General features: G+C 38.9%; 1 protein-coding gene across 3 annotated transcripts in view; it reads left to right on the forward strand.

The window, feature by feature from the left end:
- Positions 1 to 18,036, forward strand: part of NEDD4 (NEDD4 E3 ubiquitin protein ligase) — a 159,452-nt gene extending 141,416 nt beyond the window's left edge. For 2 of the 3 annotated variants that reach the window (XM_030878760.2, XM_060294229.1), the window contains 8 exons: positions 2,470 to 2,565; positions 2,927 to 3,000; positions 3,283 to 3,343; positions 5,499 to 5,558; positions 5,644 to 5,751; positions 6,407 to 6,503; positions 14,300 to 14,372; positions 15,054 to 18,036. In XM_030878760.2, the coding sequence (XP_030734620.1) occupies positions 2,470 to 2,565; positions 2,927 to 3,000; positions 3,283 to 3,343; positions 5,499 to 5,558; positions 5,644 to 5,751; positions 6,407 to 6,503; positions 14,300 to 14,372; positions 15,054 to 15,156 (672 nt within the window). In that variant the 3' untranslated portion in view covers positions 15,157 to 18,036. Of the gene's footprint in view, positions 1 to 2,469; positions 2,566 to 2,926; positions 3,001 to 3,282; positions 3,344 to 5,498; positions 5,559 to 5,643; positions 5,752 to 6,406; positions 6,504 to 14,299; positions 14,373 to 15,053 lie in introns of those variants that run through there. The other variant, XR_009562990.1, reaches the window with a different exon arrangement.
- Positions 18,037 to 19,428: the final 1,392 nt, after the last annotated feature.

Below are 19,428 nucleotides of genomic sequence, written 5' to 3' on the forward strand. Positions count from 1 at the left end.
GGACAACTACATGTAAAAGAATGAAATTAGAACACTCCCTAACACCATACACAAAAATAAACTCAAAATGGATTCGAGACCTAAATGTAAGACTGGACACTATTAAACTCTTAGAGAAAAACATATAAGAACGCTCTTTGACATAAATCACAGCAAGATCTTTTGTGATCCACCTCCTAGAGTAATGGAAATAAAAACAAAAATAAACAAATGGGACCTAATGAAACTTAAAAGCTTTTGCAAAGCAAAGGAAACTGCAAACAAGATGAAAAGACAACTCTCAGTATGGGAGAAAATATTTGCAAATGAATCAACAGACAAAGGATTAATCTCCAAAATATATAAACAGCTCATGCAGCTCAATATTAAAAAAACAAACAATCCAGTGAAAAATGGGCAGAAGACCTAAATAGACATTTCTCCATAGAAGACATATAGATGGCCAAGAAGCACATGAAAAGCTGCTCAACCTCTCTAATTATTAGAGAAATACAAATCAAAACTACAATGAGGTATCATCTCACACCAGTTAGAATGGGCATCATCAGAAAATATACAAACAACAAATGCTGGAGAGGGTGTGGAGAAAAGGGAACCCTCTTGCACTGTTGGTGGGAATGTAAATAGATACCACCAGTATGGAGAACAGTATGGAGGTTCCTTAAAAAACTAAAAATAGAATTACCATATCACCCAGCAATCCCACTGCTGGGCATATACCCAGAGAAAACCATATTTCAAAAAGACACATGCACCCCAATGTTCATTGCAGTACAATTTACTGCATGGACATGAAAGCAACCTAAATGCCCATCTACAGATGAATGGATAAAGAAGATGTGGTACATATATACAATATACAATGGAATATTACTCATCCATAAAAGGGAACGAAATTGGATCATGTGTAGAGACATGGGTGAATCTAGAGACTGTCATACAGAGTGAAGTAAGTCAGAAAGAGAAAAACAAATATCGTATATTAACGCATATATGTGGAACCTAGAAAAATGGTACAGATGAACCGGTTTGCAGGGCAGAAATTGAGACACAGATGTAGAGAACAAACGTATGGACACCAAGGGGAGAAAGTGGCGGGGCGGGGGGTGGGGTGGGGCGGCGTGGTGGGATGAATTGGGAGATTGGGATTGACATGTATACACTGATGTGTATAAAATGGATAACTAATAAGAACCTGCTATATAAAAAAATAAATAAAATTTAAAAAAAATGTATTATACTTATATTCCCTAGTGGATTAAAAAAAAAAAGCTCACCAAAGAAGGCTTATGCAAGGAATCAAGAAGTTGATGACTCATTTTGACCACCTGAAGTGGCAACCTGGGTCCATTAAAAAAAAAAGACACATGCACCCCAATGTTCATTGCAGCACTATTTACAATAGCCAGGTCATGGAAGCAACCTAAATGCCCATCTACAGATGAATGGATAAAGAAGATGTGGTACATATATACAATGGAATATTACTCAGCTATAAAAAGGAACGAAATTGGGTAATTTGTCGAGATGTGGATGGATCTCGAGACTGTCATACAGAGTGAAGTAAGGCAGAAAGAGAAAAACAAATATTGTATATTAACGCATATATATGGAACCTAGAAAAAGTGGTACAGATGAACCATTTTTTGCAGGGCAGAAATTGAGACACAGGTGTAGAGAACAAACATATGGACACCAAGGGGGCAAAGTGAGGGGTGGGTGGTGGTGTGATGAATTGGGAGATTGGGATTGACATATATACACTAATAGGTATAAAATGGATAACTAGTAAGAACCTGCTGTATAAAAAAATAAATAAAATATAAAAATTAATAAAAGAAACAGAAACCCAAGGATTAAATCCTTGACCATAACTTTGTAACCTACGCTGAATAGCATCACACAGTGTGTGAACACATGGATTCCGAGACCTCGTCTGTGTTACCAAGTCCCATTTTTGTGACACATTATTTGTGTGAACAGTATAATTCTTCATAAATCATAAAATTGCACAGTTACTGGCATTGGTTCACTGAAGTTTTGTATTGAATTTGAGATTTTTCTTCAACTTGGGCCAGGTATAAATAACGGCCTCCTCAGAGCTGCTTAAACACTTCAAACACAGTCTCACAGGCCACATGAAACAGGTGTTGAGTGCTCCTGAGTGTGCACGGCTGTTAGGATTCATGTCAAAACTGACCCTTCAACTGGATAATAAAATCTGTACCTCCACTACTTCCAAACAGAGTTAGACTTCGAAACTTTTAAGCAGGCACCAAGTTGTTGATATATGCACTTATACTTACTGGTCATTCATCTCTTTGTAACACTTGTGTGTGTGTGTAAAAGATGTCCAACTGACCTTTTCATCTTTTGTCCAATTATTCAGACCCTCCGCATACTTTTTCTGCAGGTTCAGGTATCTTCTTTCTATACACAAATTTTAAATATGCAATCTTTCCCATTTAGGATAGTGAGTATTACAATTCACTAAGATGGATTCTTGAAAACGATCCAACAGAACTGGACCTCAGGTTTGTCATAGATGAAGAACTTTTTGGACAGGTTTGTAAATTTTGATTAATTAAAATGGTACGTAAATTGTGGAACTTTAGAACTTAAGTTTAATAACTTAAGTGAAATGTCATAACTTAAGTTTAGATGTTAAATAATGCATGTACTCAACATATTTCTGCACTCTATTTTCAAATTTATTTTCCAGTAACGAAAGCTGTCTCTCAGAAAGAATTTCTGCTTCTTTAACATGTGACTCATTCCATATTTATTTTAGTAAAACTAATATTTCAAGTTTTCTTAGCTTTTGAATGGATTTAATTTAAAACACCAGGTTTCTGGTATAACTATCATATTTATACTTAATTTTTTTCACTAAAATAACATATCAAGGTATCATGCTTAATTTTAGACCCATCAACATGAGTTGAAAATCGGCGGGTCAGAAATAGTCGTCACCAATAAGAACAAAAAGGAATATATTTAGTAAGTATTTTGTTGTAAGTATTTTACTCTATTTAGTAAATTATTGGAAATAATTTTATACTTCTTTCTGGGAAGACTCTTTGTACCTTTTTTCTCTTACCCCAGAGTCAGAGCCTCAATGTTCTTTTTCTCTTTCTGTAACCATGTCATATTACTCACTCATGTTCATGTTTTTGCCTTGGGCTTAGCTAGTCTTTATTTTTTGTTTCTAACCAGAATACATGTACCTTAACAGTTTTTCTTGTTTCCTGTGAAAACGATTAAATGTTTTGTTTGTTTTAGTCTTGTAATACAATGGCGATTTGTAAACCGAATCCAGAAGCAAATGGCTGCTTTTAAAGAGGTACTCATTTTGTTTCCTCTTCTATAACTTCAAAGTACAGTCCGTAAGTTTTAAATATTGGGCCTTATCATGTCAGAGAAAAAGTAGTATATGACTTTTTAAAACCATTTTAAATTCATTTTCATACTGACAAAATATTAAATGAATAGATGTTGAGTTAAAATACAATCATTCAAGAAATCCATGCAATAAACAGTCCTCCTTAACATGGATCCCCCTCAGCTTTCCCAGTCCCACTCCCCTCACCTTAAGTAACCTTGGGTGAACAAAGGAACAAGAGTGCTAGAGGGATGGTGGAATATACTATTTGTTTCTTTTCCTAAATGGGGTCACATCATACATGTTGGTTTGTGACTCACTTTCTTCGCTTATCAAATACTTATTGGAGGTCTTTACCTGTCAAGATATATAGCGACCTTTCTTTGTGGCTGCCTTTTATTCATACTGTAAATTCATAAGTGATTTAAACTTGCCAATTGATAGACATTTAGGCTGTTGTCAGGGCATTCATTTCCTAAGCTAACTAAAAGTCTTCTGTTAAATATTTATCACATACTTTTTCATTTATTCAACATTGAGCACTGACTGTGTCTGGTGCTATGCGAGAGGCAAAGAGACATAGGTCCTGCTGTCAAGGAGCAGAGACTCTAAAGGGGGAAATGGACAGAGGGAAGCCTGCAGTACTAGGTGAGCAGAGAAGAGAGGTAGAAACCAGAGCAGAGAGAGGTGGAGGCAGGGGAGGGGAGGGCTCGAGGGATCGGCCAGCCACAAAGGAAGGGGAAATGCTATTCTAAGCAGAGGGAGCAGCACCTGTGAAGTGTGGCAGTAAGACAGACTGGGCACACGTTAGAGAGAATACAAGCCATTGCTGTACTGGATAAGAGGATGCAAGAGGTGAAATTAAGCCTGGAGAGATGGGAAGAACCAGATGATGGGGGCCCTGTTTGTTCAGAGTTTTCTCTGAAGTCCAGTGAGGGAAGAAGGTGGCATTAAAGGCTATTAACAATAGAACACCAGGATTCAATGTATGATACATTTTGGTCAGATCATTCTGGAAGTGGTATGTAATGAGCTAGAGAGGGCAAGACGAGCCACAGAGGCTAGTTGGAAAGTGCTGCAGTAATCCCGGGGAGAAATGGCAAGGACAGTGGGAAGAAAGCTGTGTGGGCACGTGAGTGGCTCTCAGGAAGGGGGATCTATAGCTTAGGGTGATTTAAAGGATAGAGATCTGGGGATCCTCTGCATGTGTGTAGTGGAGGTGTGGACTAGACAAGATGGAAAATTCAAAAGAACAGTAAGAACGGTGAGAGTGGATGGCCACACGTGGGGATGTGGGAACACCAACATTTAAGGAACGGACAGGAGAAACGGAGACATCAAAGGAAATCAGCAAAGGCAGACAGACATAGGAGGAAAACCATCAACAACAGCAGAGTTTCAAGAACAAAGGTGTTGTCAACAATAGCGTAGTGCAGAGAAGTCAGATAAGATAGGGAACTAAAAAGCATGTAGTAGATGTAGCTGCAGAGCTGTCTTTGAGTTTCTCCAGGACACCTTCAGGGAAGCATTAATGAAGAGGTCAGATTGCAGTGGTTGAGGGATAGATGGGGGTGAGCGAGGGGATTTGGAAATGCATAGTAACACTGTCCAGAGTGTGGAGAGCAGAAAGAGGGGCTTGCTTTCTTGTTTTGTTTTTAAGGTAGATAAGGCTTGAACAAATTTAGATGCATCAAGAGTGAGCTAATAAAGGTTTAGTGATGACATCCTTGAGGAAGCAGATGAAGCACAGAGAGGAAGTGGTCCCTCTCTCCACAGCAGTGGGGAGGAGGCCCTCGTGGATGTTGGTGCTGGTTGGTATGTGGGGATGCAGAAGGTTGAGGGAATTCCATCCTGCAGAATTGCCTCTATTTTCTCTCTCAAGTAGAAATTATCTGCTGTAAAGAAGGGGTGACATGGAGGAGGAGGAGGCTTAAAAATTGTGGGGAAGTTTTAAAATGGCCACTTTGAGGAATCAGTGAGAGAACAGACATGTATCCTTTCTTGCCAACACTGAAATGTCAGTTAAGAGCCCATGAATGTATAGTGGAAGAAGACGAAGTATGGGATTGTCCATTGACCCCACTGACCAGGATTTTAAATATATTCTTTCTACTAGGGATTTTTTGAACTGATACCACAGGATCTCATCAAAATTTTTGATGAAAATGAACTAGAGGTAAGAAATATTGTTCATATCTTAAAACAGAACTTTTGTTCCCATTATTTTTCATGTCAACAGTTTGACATTTCTTATTACGTAGCTTCTGATGTGTGGCTTGGGAGATGTCGATGTGAATGACTGGAGAGAACACACAAAGTACAAAAATGGCTACAGTGTAAATCATCAAGTCATCCAGTGGTTTTGGAAGGTAATGGAAAGCTTCTATTTTCATAAATTACTCTTCAGTAGATTCAGTCATATTTAACTATACTAGTGGATCACATAGGGATACGACAAAAAATATATATAGCCCTGCCAAAATTATCTTTGATGTTGTACTGTATACGTTTACCTTCTGGAATATGGTTCCAACCTCCATGCATATTTTTAGATACGTAAAATGTGCAGCATGTAGTAAGCGGCAGTGACAGCTGAGATAAGCACTTGATTCCTTGCTAAAGTTGGGACTCTTCAAGGGAACTTGTACTAACCTGCAGTGTATTCTCTGGGACTCCTGCATGGCTCCTTGGAATGTGATTTTCCATCTTGTACAGAAATGTGTATGCTACTCAATAATACCAGTAAATAACAATTTTTTAAAAGCCGTGAGTCACATCTGAGAGGAAATGTTGTCACTTTATTGGGCTATAATCCCATTCTAAAGAGTTACCATGTAGCCTTGGAAATGAAGTTTCAAGAACTTTGTGAACCACCCATAAGCACAACTTGAACTAAAAGAAACATGCAAATTTCATAAGTGATCATTAATGCTCTAACTAACTTCTGATAGCATATTTTTCAGGATAGTTTTGTTACCGTTTTTTCCCAGTGATGTTCCTAAGTGCTGCTTTTATCTTTTGCAGGCTGTTTTAATGATGGACTCAGAAAAAAGAATACGATTACTTCAGTTTGTCACTGGCACATCCCGTGTGCCTATGAATGGATTTGCTGAACTGTATGGTAAGGATTTCCATCGATCATTAAAAGATGGAGCTTATGGCAGTTGTCTTTTTCATGGCTGACTAGTCTTCAGGCTTCTATCATTTATACAAATATTTAGCTTAATTTTAAAAATTAAGATTTTAAAATGATTATAATTCGATACACTGAAGTAGGTCAAAATAGATGTACACCTTCTAATCAGATAGCAAAGGAGAAAACTGCAAACATGAAATGACTCAAGTTACTTCCCGTTCTTGAATTTTAAATTTGATTCCCACCCTGCATTCCATTGCAGAAAAAGCATTGCCTGTAGTGTGATGGTTTAGGGCAGGCAGCGTGTAAAGTTCCACAGGGTGTTAATAAGCGTACAACAAAACACAGAGTATCGTAGTAGAGTACATTTGGGGGAAAGAACGGACTAAATGAAGTTAAATATTCTGTTTATTGGAATGACATTTACTTGCTTTTAAAGATACCAAGAAGAACAAATCTTTCAGAGAAAGTAGAGCCAAGATTGGAGCCCTACTGTCCCCTCCTTGGTCAACCTGGTTTCCTTGTTAAGCTTCATTTATATCTGTTTGCAGAACCTGTCAAGCAGCTGCCACTTCTCCACCTAGAGTAACCACTCCCAGTAGGAAGGCTGAGACAAGAGCTTTGCTGCTCACCAGTGTGCTCATTGGAAAGACAAATCCAGTTAAGCAGGGCAAACACCCCTTCCATCTCTAGATCCAGTGCCCTCTTTTATGCAGCCCAGGCCTACAGCCGTCCACTGATATAATGAATTTTTTGGAATTTGGGGGAGATATCCCACACACAGGTCCAGAGTTATTAGTGTTAGACTATAAATTCAAATTCTTAAGGGTTTACAAAAGAAGTAGAAGTTGCTTCAGAATGTTAATATTGCAGTGCAGTATTATCTAGCCAATAAAAAGTATGTTACATTTTTTTTAACATCTTTATTGGAGTATAATTCCTTTATAATGGTGTGTTAATTTCTGCTGTATCACAAAGTGAATCAGCTATATGTATACATATATCCCCATATCCCCTCCCTTTTGCGTCTCCCTCCCACCCTCCCTATCCCACCCCTCTAGGTGGTCACAGAGCACTGAGCTGATCTCCCTGTGCTGTGCGGCTGCTTCCCACTACCTATCTATTTTACATTTGGTAGTGTATATATGTCCATGCCACTCTCTCACTTCGTCCCAGCTTACCCTTCCTCTTCCCTGTGTCCTCGAGTCCATTCTCTACGTCTGCAGTTTTATTCCTGTCCTGCCCCTAGGTTCTTCAGAACCTTTTTTTTTTTTTTTAGATTCCATGTATATGTGTTAGCATACAGTATTTGTTTTCCTCTTTCTGACTTACTTCACTCTGTATGATAGACTCTAGGTCCATCCACCTCACTACAAATAAATCAATTTCGTTTCTTTTTATAGCTGAGTAATATTCCATTGTATATATGTGCCACATCTTCTTTATCCATTCATCTGTTGATGGACACTTAGGTTGTTTCCGTGTCATGGCTATTGTAAATAGTGCTGCATTGAACATTGTGGTACATGACTCTTGTTTTTGTTTGTTTGTTTTTGCGGTACGCGGGCCCCTCACTGCTGTGGCTCCTCCCATTGCAGAGCACAGGCTCCGGATGTGCAGTCTCAGCGGCCATGGCTCACGGTCCCAGCCGCTCCGCAGCATGTGGGAATCTTCCCGGGCTGGGGCACAAACCCGTGTCCCCTGCATCGGCAGGCGGACTCTCAACCACTGCGCCACCAGGGAAGCCCATGACTCTTTTTGAATTATGGTTTTCTCAGGGTAAATGCCCAGTAGTGGGATTGCTGGGTCATATGGTAGTTCTATTTTTAGTTTTTTAAGGAACTTCCATACTGTTCTCCATAGTAGCTGTATCAATTTATATTCCCACCAACAGTGCAAGGGGGCTCCCTTTTTTCCACACCCTCTCCAGCATTTATTGTTTGTAGACTTTTTGATGATGGCCATTCTGACCAGTGTGAGGTGATACCTCATTGTAGTTTTGATTTGCATTTCTGTAATGATTAGTGATGTTGAGCATCCTTTCATGTGTTTGTTGGCAATCTGTATATCTTCTCTGGAGAAATGTCTATTTAGGTCTTCTGCCCATTTTTGGATTGGGTTGTTTGTTTTTTTGATATTGAGCTACATGAGCTGCTTGTATATTTTGGAGATTAATTCTTTGTCAGTTGCTTCATTTGCAAATATTTTCTCCCATTCTGAGGGTTGTCTTTTCATCTTGTTTATGGTTTCCTTTCCTGTGCAAAAACTTTTAAGTTTCATTAGGTCCCATTTGTTTATTTTTGTTTTTATTTCCTTTTCCCTAGGAGGTGGGTCAAAAAGGATCTTGCTGTGATTTATGTCATAGAGTGTTCTACCTATGTTTTCCTCTAAGAGTTTTATAGTGTCTGGCCTTAAATTTAGGTCTTTAATCCATTTTGAGTTTATTATTGTGTATGGTGTTAGGGAGTGTTCTAATTTCATTCTTTTACACGTAGCTGTCCAGTTTTCCCAGCACCACTTATTGAAGAGGCTGTCTTTTCTCCGTTGTATACTCTTGCCTCCTTTATGAAAGATAAGGTGACCATATGTGTGTGGGTTTATCTCTGGACTTTCTATCCTGCTCCATTGATCTATATTTCTGTTTTTGTGTCAGTACCATATGGTCTTGATTACTGTAGCTTTGTAGTGTAGTCTGAAGTCAGGGAGCCTAATTCCTCCAGCTCTGTTTTCTTTCTCAGGATTGCTTTGGCTATTCCGGGTCTTTTGTGTTTCAATACAGATTGTGAAATTTTTTGTTCTAGTTCTCTGAAAAATGCCATTGGTAGTTTGATAGAGATTGCACTGAATTTGTACATTGCTTTGGATAGTAGAGTCATTTTCACAATGTTGACTCTTCCCATCCAAGAACATGGTATATCTCACCATCTGTTTTTATCATCTTTAATTTCTTTCCAGTGTCTTATAGTTTTCTGCGTACAGGTCTTTTGTCTCCTTAGGTAGGTTTATTCCTAGGTATTTTATTCTTTTTGTTGCAATGGTAAATGGGAGTGTTTCCTTAATTTCTCTTTCAGATTTTTCATCATTAGTGTATAGGAATGCAAAATATTTCTGTGCATTAATTTTGTATCCTGCAACTTTACCAAATTCATTGATTAGCTCTAGTAGTTTTCTGGTGGCATCTTTAGGATTCAGTATGTATAGTATCATGTCATCTGCAAACAGTGACAGTTTCACTTCTTCTTTTTCAATTTGTATTCCTTTTATTTCTTTTTCTCCTCTTATTGCCGTGGCTAGGACTTCCAAAACTATGTCGAATAATAGTGGCAAGAGTGGACATCCTTGTCTTGTTCCTGATCTTAGAGGAAATGCTTTCAGTTTTTCACTGAAAATGAATGATGTTTGCTGTGGGTTTGTCATATATGGCCTTTATTATGTTAAGGTAGGTAGGTTCCCTCTATGCCCACTTTCTGGAGAGTTTTTATCATAAATCGGTGTTGAATTTTTCAAAAGCTTTCTCTGCATCTATTGAGATGATCATATTGTTTTTATCCTTCGATTTGTTATTATGATGTATCACACTGATTGATTTGCATATATGGAAAAGTCCTTGCATCCCTGGGATAAACCCCACTTGATCATGGTGTATCAACTTTTAATGTGTTGTTGGATTCTGTTTGCTAGTATTTTGTTGAGGATTTTTGCATCTATATTCATCAGTGATACTGGTCTGTAATTTTCTTTTTTTGAGTATCTTTGTCTGGTTTTGGTGTCAGGGAGACGGTGGGCTCATAGAATGAGTTTGGGAGTGTTCCTTCCTCTGCAATTTTTTGTAAGAGTTTGAGAAGGATGGGTGTTAGCTCTTCGCTAAATGTTTGATAGAATTCACCTGTGAAGCCCTCTGGTCCTGGGCTTTTGTTTGTTGGAAAATTTTTAATCACAGTTTCAATTTCAGTGCTTGTGATTGGTCTGTTTCTATTTCTTCCTGGTTCAGTCTCAAAAGGTTGTGCTTTTCTAAAAATTTGCCAATTTCTTCCAGGTTGTGCATTTTATTGGCATATACTTGCTTGTTGTAATCTCCCATGATCCATTGTATTTCTGCAGTGTCAGTTGTTACTTCTCCTCTTTCATTTCTAATTCTGTGTCAATTTTGTTTATCTTCTCAAAGAACCAGCTTTTAGTTTTATTGATCTTTGCTATTGTTTCCTTCATTTCTTTTTCATTTATTTCTGATCTGGTCTTTATGATTTCTTTCCTTCTTCTAACTTTGGGGGTTTTTTTGTTCTTCTTTCTCTAACTGCTTTAGGTGTAAGGTTAGGTTGTTTATTTGAGATTTTTCTTGTTTCTTGAGGTAGGATTGTATTGCTCTAAACTGCCCTCTTAGAACTGCTTTTGCTGCATCCCATAGGTTTTGGGTCGTCATGTTTTCATTGTCATTTGTTTATAGATTTTTTTATTTCTTCAGTGATCTCTTGGTTATTTAGTAGAGTATTGATTAGTCTCCATGTATTTGTATTTTTTACCATTTTTTTCCTGTAATTGATATCTAGTCCTATAGTGTTGTGGTCGGAAAAGATATTTGATACAATTTCAATTTTCTTAAATTTACCAAGGCTTGATTTGTGACCCAAGATATGATCTATCCTGAAGAATATTCCATGAGTGCTTGAGAAGAAAGTGTATTCTGTTGTTTTGGGGTGGGATGTCCTATAAATATCAATTAAGTCCATCTTGTTTAATGTGTCATTTGAAGCTTGTGTTTCCTTATTTATTTTCATTTTGGATCATCTGTCCATTGGTGAAAGTGGGGTGTTAAAGTCCCCTACTATTATTGTGTTACTGTCAATTTCCCCTTTTATGGTTGTTAGCATTTGCCCTATGTATTGAGGTGCTCCTATGTTGAGTGCATAAATATTTACAATTGTTATATTATCTTCTTGGATTGATCCCTTGATCATTATGTAGTGTCCTTCTTTGTCTCTTGCAATAGTCTTTATTTTAAAGTCTATTCTGTCTGATATGAGAATTGCTACTTCAGCTTTCTTTTTATTTCCATTTGCATGGAATATCTTTTTTTCCGTCCCCTCACTGTCAGTCTGTACATGTCCATAGGTCTGAAGTGGGTCTTTTGTAGGCAGCATGTATACGGGTCTTGTTTTTGTATCCATTCAGCCAGTCTTTGTCTTTTGGTTGGAGCATTTAATCCATTTACATTTAAGGGAATTATTGATATGTATGTTCCTATTACCATTTTCTTAATTGTTTTGGGTTTGTTATTGTAGTCTTTTCCTTCTCTTGTGTTTCCTGCCTAGAGAAGTTCCTTTAGCATTTGTTGTAGTGCTGAATTCTCTTAGCTTTTGCTTGTCTGTAAAGGTTTTAATTTCTCCATCGAATCTGAATGAGATCCTTGCTGGGTAGAGTAATCTTGGTTGTAGGCTTTTCCCTTTCATCACTTTAAATATGTCCTGCCACACCCTTCTGGCTTGCAGAGTTTCTGCTGAAGGATCAGCTCTTAACCTTATGGGGATTCCCCTGTATATTATTTGTTGCTTTTCCCTTGCTGCTTTTAATATGTTTTCTTTGTGTTTAAGTTTTAATAGTTTGATTAATATGTGTCTTGGCATGTTTCTCCTTGGATTTATCTTGTATGGGACTCTCTGCACTTCCTGGACTTGACTATTTCCTTTCCCATATTAGCAATGTTCTCAACTATAATCTCTTCCAATACTTTCTCAGTCCCTTTCTTTTTCTCTTCTTCTTCTGTGACCCCTGTATTTCAAATGTTGGTGCGTTTAATGTTGTCCCAGAGGTCTCTGAGACTGTCCTCAATTCTTTTCATTCTTTTTTCTTTATTCTGCTCTGCGGTAGTTATTTCCACTATTTTATCTTTCAGGTCACTTATCCTTTCTTCTACCTCAGTTATTCTGCTATTGATTCCTTCTAGAGAATTTTTCATTTCATTTATTGTGTTGTTCATAATTGTTTGTTTGCTCTTTAGTTCTTCTAGGTCCTTGTTAAACGTTTCTTATATTTTCTCTATTCTATTCCCAAGATTTTGGATCATCTTTACTTTCATTACTCTGAATTCTTTTTTGGGTAGATGCCTATTTCCTCTTCATTTGTTTAGTCTGTTAGGTTTTTACCTTGCTCCTTCATCTGCTGTGTATTTCTCTGTCTTCTCATTTTGCTTAACTTACTGTGTTTGGGGTTCACAGGCTGCAGGTTCATAGTTCCCGTTGTTTTTGGTGTCTGACATCAGTGGGTATGTTGGTTCAGTGGGTTGTGTAGGCTTCCTGGTGGAGGGGACTGGTGCCTGTGTTCTGATGGTTGAGGCTGGATCTTGTCTTTCTGGTGGGCAGGACCACATCCAGTGGTGTGTTTTGGGGTGTCTGTGAACTTATTATGATTTTAGGCAGCCTCTCTGGTAATGGGTGGGGTTGTGTTCCTGTCTTGCTAGTTGTTTGACATGGGGTGTCCAGCACTGTAGCTTGCTGGTTGTTCAGGGGAGCTGGGTCTTAGCGTTGAGATAGAGATCTCTGGGAGAGCTCTCGCCAACTGATATTACGAGGGGCTGGGAGGTCTCTTGTGGACCAATGTCCTGAACTCAGCTCTCCCACCTCAGAGGCTCAGGCCTGACACCTGGCCAGAGCACCAAGATCCTGGGTCATCCTGGAGAAGATGGACTGAAGCCAGGAGAAAGCTAGATGATGGGAGACCTGTCAGAAGGCTTGTTTGGTGAGATCAGGCAAAGGATGGTGACATTCTGTACCCAGGCTTTACTCGCGAAGGGGAAAGGGGTGCCTCGGGAAGCCAAGTGCGAACTTCCACGCAAAAGTATGTTACATTGATATTGGTTGACTTACAGGAAGTTTTCCAGATGGATTGTTTAGGTGAGAGAATCAAGAGGAAAGGAAATATGATTCCATGCTATGGAAAACACAATGACAAAAGTACTGAAATTTTACCTGTATGGATAATTGTGATGGATGATGTGTGAAAAGCAATGCTTTTTGAGAAAAGAGTAATATGGAAAATTTAGGTATTTTTAGTGCTGCTTCTGACAATTATCCTCACACACACATATTTGGATATGAGTCTAAGACATCAGAGAAATATGGAAGGTGTCTCATAATGTTGTCAGCATTGATGACCTGGGAGGTTGGAGGAATTTGAGAATTGGAGAAGGAAGAGCTAAGCGAAAACTCCAAAGGAAAAAAAAAGTTTCTAAGAATGTCCATAGTAAGAGGAAAATGTAGCAGGTATAACATGATCCCATGCACATAAAATCCTATATAGATGCACATGCACAAAAAGATTCATGATAGGATGTTTACTCAGATTTAATGGTGGAATTTCAGGTTATTTTTGCATCTTTCATTATATAATCTCACTGCAAAAAAAATAAAGCAATGGAGAAAAAATAATCAGAAAAGGCTGTTTTCAGTGGGACTCAAAAACACACATTTTCTGTGTACCTATGACAGAGGTCGTATATGGAAATGCAGGGCTAGGAAACAGCAAAAGCCCCGTCAGACACACAACCCCCACCCCCTGCCCCAGGGCAGAGGGATACTGTGGTCCCAGATGCACTGATAGAAGAGGAGACCTCATTTCATGGCTGGACAGTAAAGTCATCAGGCCCAGGACAACATTATTTCTTCTGAGTTTAAAGCAACTAGATGTCCTCTGTGTGTTTAAGTTCTACATTAGCAAAAGCGAGTTGTGAAATGCCCAGAAATTCCTGTAAGACAAATTGAAACCAAAGCAACTCTTCTTCCTTGTAGGCTCAAACGGACCACAGTCATTTACAGTTGAGCAGTGGGGCACCCCGGAGAAGCTGCCAAGAGCTCATACGTGGTAAGCAGTTTCTCTGACCCTAGAGAACAAGTCCTCAGGGACAGAAGGTCCTCTTACAGTCTGGGTACGGAAGGTCTAGTTCCCTCTGTGCTGTGTTGGTGGCAGATATGGAGGGGGAGGGGGGAGAGGAGAGGAGGAGGGCCGGGAATCAGCCACACCAACCCAGGAACAGCTGTTTCTTTACTGGGCAGGCCTGAAGACCAGGCAGCTGAACACTGGAATGACCCATCTAAACTTTTGACCCGGGGACATCCCTGGCGGTCCAGTTGTTAAGATTCGGTGCTTCCACTGTAGGGGGCACGGGTTCGATCCCTGGACAGGGAACTAAGATCCCAGATGCCACACGGTACAGCCAAAAAAAAAGGTAAACTGTTGACCGTATCTTGCTTCCATCACATGAATGATGATCCATCCCAAGAAGGACTAGAACATTCCATTTTGAAGGTTCCAATGACAGGAGCCCAGACGTTTGGAGATCAGGGTGGAGGTGAGAGGTCACCACCAAGAATTCATGGGGAGAGTCCACACCTAGAGTCCAATCCTAAACATTCCTTCTCCCTGAGGAGAAAAGGTCTTTTCGTGTGGTTGAAACGTAGCACGCATAGCTGCACCATGAACAGTTTGCCCTGGGAACTCGCTTTGTCAGTGTCTGCAATAACCAGCCCCTCTCTGTTCTTTCAGCTTTAATCGCTTGGACTTGCCACCGTATGAGTCCTTTGAAGAATTATGGGATAAACTTCAGATGGCCATTGAGAACACTCAGGGTTTTGATGGCGTCGATTAGATTACAAGTAACCATCTATGGTGTTTTACTGCCGCTCTTTTATAAGCAAAATCTTGACTTAAAATTTTCCAGGGAACTACTAACCCTTGGCCATTGATGCTTCCCAGATATTGGAGAAAATCATGTCAAAGAATTAGAAGAAATAGTATGACAACTTTTCCATTATTTCATTCACTTATATAAGGTGTTGCTTTTACGCAGTTGTTTTGTTCTATCTTGAGTTCACCCTCTAGTATAAAAGTCCTGTGTGCCTGAAATCGTGAGTGTTGTCCTTGACATTTACCTCTTTTACAGTATTTGCCAGGCAGTTTCTTAAACTACTGAAATTATAACTGTGAAATATTTGTGATAAGTGTCACGTGTGAAAAGTTTGATGCTTTTTGAGAAGGAAACTGAAATTGGGGGAAAAAACTTCAATATTGAGTACACTACAATATAGTCAGTGCTGCCTGCAGCTAGTTATTCTTTTGTAGACCTGCCTACTGCACATTACTGCCCAGATTTTTGGAAAACTCTTAGAAAGTATGTTACCTATATTTTTAGTCAACTGATTCACTTGCAAAAAGCTGTTTACTTCTTCATTTTAAAAAGCATTTGGCTTTTGTTAATATGCGGTTTTACTAAGCAAGGTGGTTCCTAAGACGTGAAGCAAATTCAAATTTGCGAAGGGTTAAGGTATTAACGCCTCCCTCTTGCCTGTATATCCTTATGGCTCATTGGTAGAGTCATCACTCTTTACTGTGTTAGTTTAGTTAAAAGAATTCCTTCTTCAAACTAAAGCTTGACAAAGCAGTATTCCTAAATAAGCCTTGAAGAACTAAGTTAAATGTATAATACTTGCCTTTACTAGTCATTCTTTACAGTTGAACAATTATGTAGTAAATATATGTTTACAGGGTTTATTATGTTTACAGATTAAGCTAATCTCTGCAGTTGCATTTTTATATTTTTAGTATTTCACTTTAATCAAAAAACCAAATAATTTGTTAAAAATAACCAAAGAATAGTTATAAGGCATAATTTGTATTAAATTACCACATTTCTTATGCTTTTTTAAAAACCTGTTTACTATGAAAATGTTTTGCTATAAATCCAAAACTCTTTAGGCAAAATGCTACAGATAGACTCCGACTTTAACCAAACTGAAGTACATAAAAATCCTGTGCATGTATTCAGTGAAGGTTTACTGAATGCCTGCGATGTGCATAGCTCTGTCTAGGCCCTGGGGTGAGAGTCCTCAGCTTCAAAGAAATCTAGCTGAGTCCCCATCCTCAAGGAATTTAGAGATGTGTAAAAGAATTTTCAAACAATCAAAAGTCAGTCGGGGTGAGCAGAAGAAGGCAAAAGGGAAAGTGTTCCAGTGCCCCTGCAAAGATAAGTGTGCCAAGACTGTATTTATATATTTTATACCTACATTGGAATGATTATATAGAAAATGCTCTTGCAAAAAGATAAAGCTATTTCTCAATATGGTATCTTTGTGATTTAGGGGTAATTGTAAATATATGTTATTAATCTTCTTAAATACATACATATATATATATATATGCATACTCTGAGAGTTGTAAAAAGTGCATCTGGCTCTTGGTTAAAGTTTGTTGGGGTCTAACACAATGGGTACCATTCAGCACCTGGTAGGGATGTCCCATGTGACAGAAGCAAAACCACTTTCCAAACAGCACATCAGCAGCTCAGCTTAGGGAGAGTAATTCACAGATCTATGTACCCTGTGTCTTATCTTCACCTTGCTAACTAGCATTCAGGGGAGACCACCAGGTGTAGCCCTAATTTTATCGCTTACCAAATGTTTAAACTGAAGCAGCATACTTCACCTCTCCGGGCTCCTGGTTCTTCATCTGTCAAAGGAAAATAATCATGCACACTCTCATTGTCATGTAAGATTATTGTAAATTCCAGAAAGATGCTTTGTAAAGTATCATACGATCAGAAGGTGCTTTGCGCTGACCATCAGATTTTGTCAAATCAGGTGTGAACACGAACTACACTCCCAAAGAAAAATCTCTTCATTTAAAAATAAAATGACTGCTGACAGACAAGGAAGTAGAAACATCTCTGATATTGAATATATACAGATATACATATGCATGTTTATCTGTACATGGATCTTACCATCAGAATTCATTTTCTCCACATGAGCAAAGGAATATTACTATGGGCCAATGCATTTTGGAATGTTCTCATTATGTAGAACTGAATGTGAAAACTATTTTTGTTAAAACGAGATTTTACCACATGATTGTTTAAATCTCGCTTCTGTGAAATACAGCAGATATCAGAGCTTGAGAAAATATAAAGCTTGCTTTTCGTCCAATTCATTCACGTGGATGATTCTGTGACTCAGCTAAAACAGGGAGTTAAAGAGACCAGACACTCCCACCAGCCCCCAGCCACAGACCATCATCTCCCAGGTGTGCACTGATGGTCCAAAAGGAACCTGTATCGAGCCACACAGCCCCTCATCCCAGATAGCAAAGTTTCTCAAATGCATTCTACGGCTGGAAGTAAAATAGGGTCATTTACGTAAAGCAAGGACGTCGGGGTTTTTTTAGAGTTATAAGCACATAATTTTAGCCTATTATTTTCTCTGTAATCAAATTTTAACAGGCATAAAATTGTGCTACAAATGCATTTCATCCTAATTTAAATGGTTACTTCTTTTCATTTTTTATTTATAATGCTGAAATTATTCCAGAGAATTATCAAGTTAAACAACTCGTTTGGATTATAAGCCACTTGACATTGTTTTTTAAAATCTTCTCATATGGGAGAAAGATATCAAGATTAATGTATCAAAATTTATTGTATACTTTAAAATATAAAACCATTTTTTAAAATCTTGATGCCACAAATAAAGTTCTATTCTAGTAAAAACAGAAACTGTGATTCATTTTCAAATAGAAATGTTTCCAAGCCATTATCCTTAGCCAATAGCTCCTGATCTAGTTCTCTGCAGCAACACATGGAATTCTCAAGACAACCTTGAATTGATAGCAGGTTACCTAGCATGATTATAAACTCTTAACCACAGAGAATCTCCATTTTACAAACAGGTCCTGTTCCCAAAATCTGGTTGTTAGTAAAATATACAGAAGGCAATATAATAATAAAGTTACAAATGGACTGGATTTCAGACTTGCTGTTGTTCATTCCAGAGACCAGCCATGGAACCTATTTATAACATTGTTTCTATGAGAAGAGGAATTCCAAGTGTTACTTCAGAAGTAAGTATCTTTTCATCCTTCCTCTGAACTCCTGGAACTTTCCCAGTTAGCAGGGAATCCAACACCCTCACCCCCAGTCAGCCCTAGGAAGGTGCTGTTCCAGCCCGGTTTCTGCCAAAATCCAGACTAGTTGTAATCTATGGGGTCCAAACGCCTGCCTTCCCCGCTTCTACCCTTCCAGAGCTCACCAGCTCGGGCGGTAGCTAGCCAGCACCGTGCCTCCCCGTACAGGGAGTCCTTGCTTTGCTGTCCATCAGGGCAGGCACATTCCTTTTTATAAAGGATATTATACTAAGTGTTAGAATCGCAGGACCTCACTGTGAATAGTGGGCTTCAGTAGATTTGTGTGTATTTTTCTTGAGCGTTAAAGAATATCGCTAAATTAGCGGCCTGTTTCGGTTCTGCCAGTCTCTTCATCTGCAATCCATCCTATGCGGTCCCTCCATCCCACACCAGTGTTTCCTTTCTCATATACAAATCTGATCAGGTTACTCTGCCAGAAACGCTCTGAAAGCTCCCCAGAGCCAGAAGGAAGAAGCCCAAACCTGTTGGCATGAAATGCAGTCTGTCCCCAGCTTAATGCATGAGTTCCACCTTCTATCGTACCCCACTCAGGCACCCTGCCCTCCACCCAAACCACGCCTCCCTCCAGCCCTTAATCACTGAAAACTTCTCTGCACCTGCTTATGTCCACTTGCAGAATCACTCCTCCTCTTGGAGCAGTGGAAGGGTGCTGTGGCCTGGCAGTTGGTACCTAGTAGCATGAATGGGATCGTATATTGCTGTGTTTGGTGTACATAATTCTCGCCTACAAACTTGGGCAGCTTGAAAACAGGGACTTCTTCGTATACATTTTTAATATGTTCATTCTCCAACACATAAATACAATGTGAGTATTGTTTGTGTATAGACCCAGTGCACATGTATTGAGCACCTACAGCATCCCTGGCCCTGTGCAGTGATACGCAGGAAGCTCTGTGTATAGGGGGATGATGGGAACTGTGAAAATACACATGCAGAGAAGGAGCTT

Source organism: Globicephala melas, chromosome 2 (genome assembly GCF_963455315.2).
Source record: "Globicephala melas chromosome 2, mGloMel1.2, whole genome shotgun sequence".
Lineage (NCBI taxonomy): Eukaryota > Metazoa > Chordata > Mammalia > Artiodactyla > Delphinidae > Globicephala > Globicephala melas.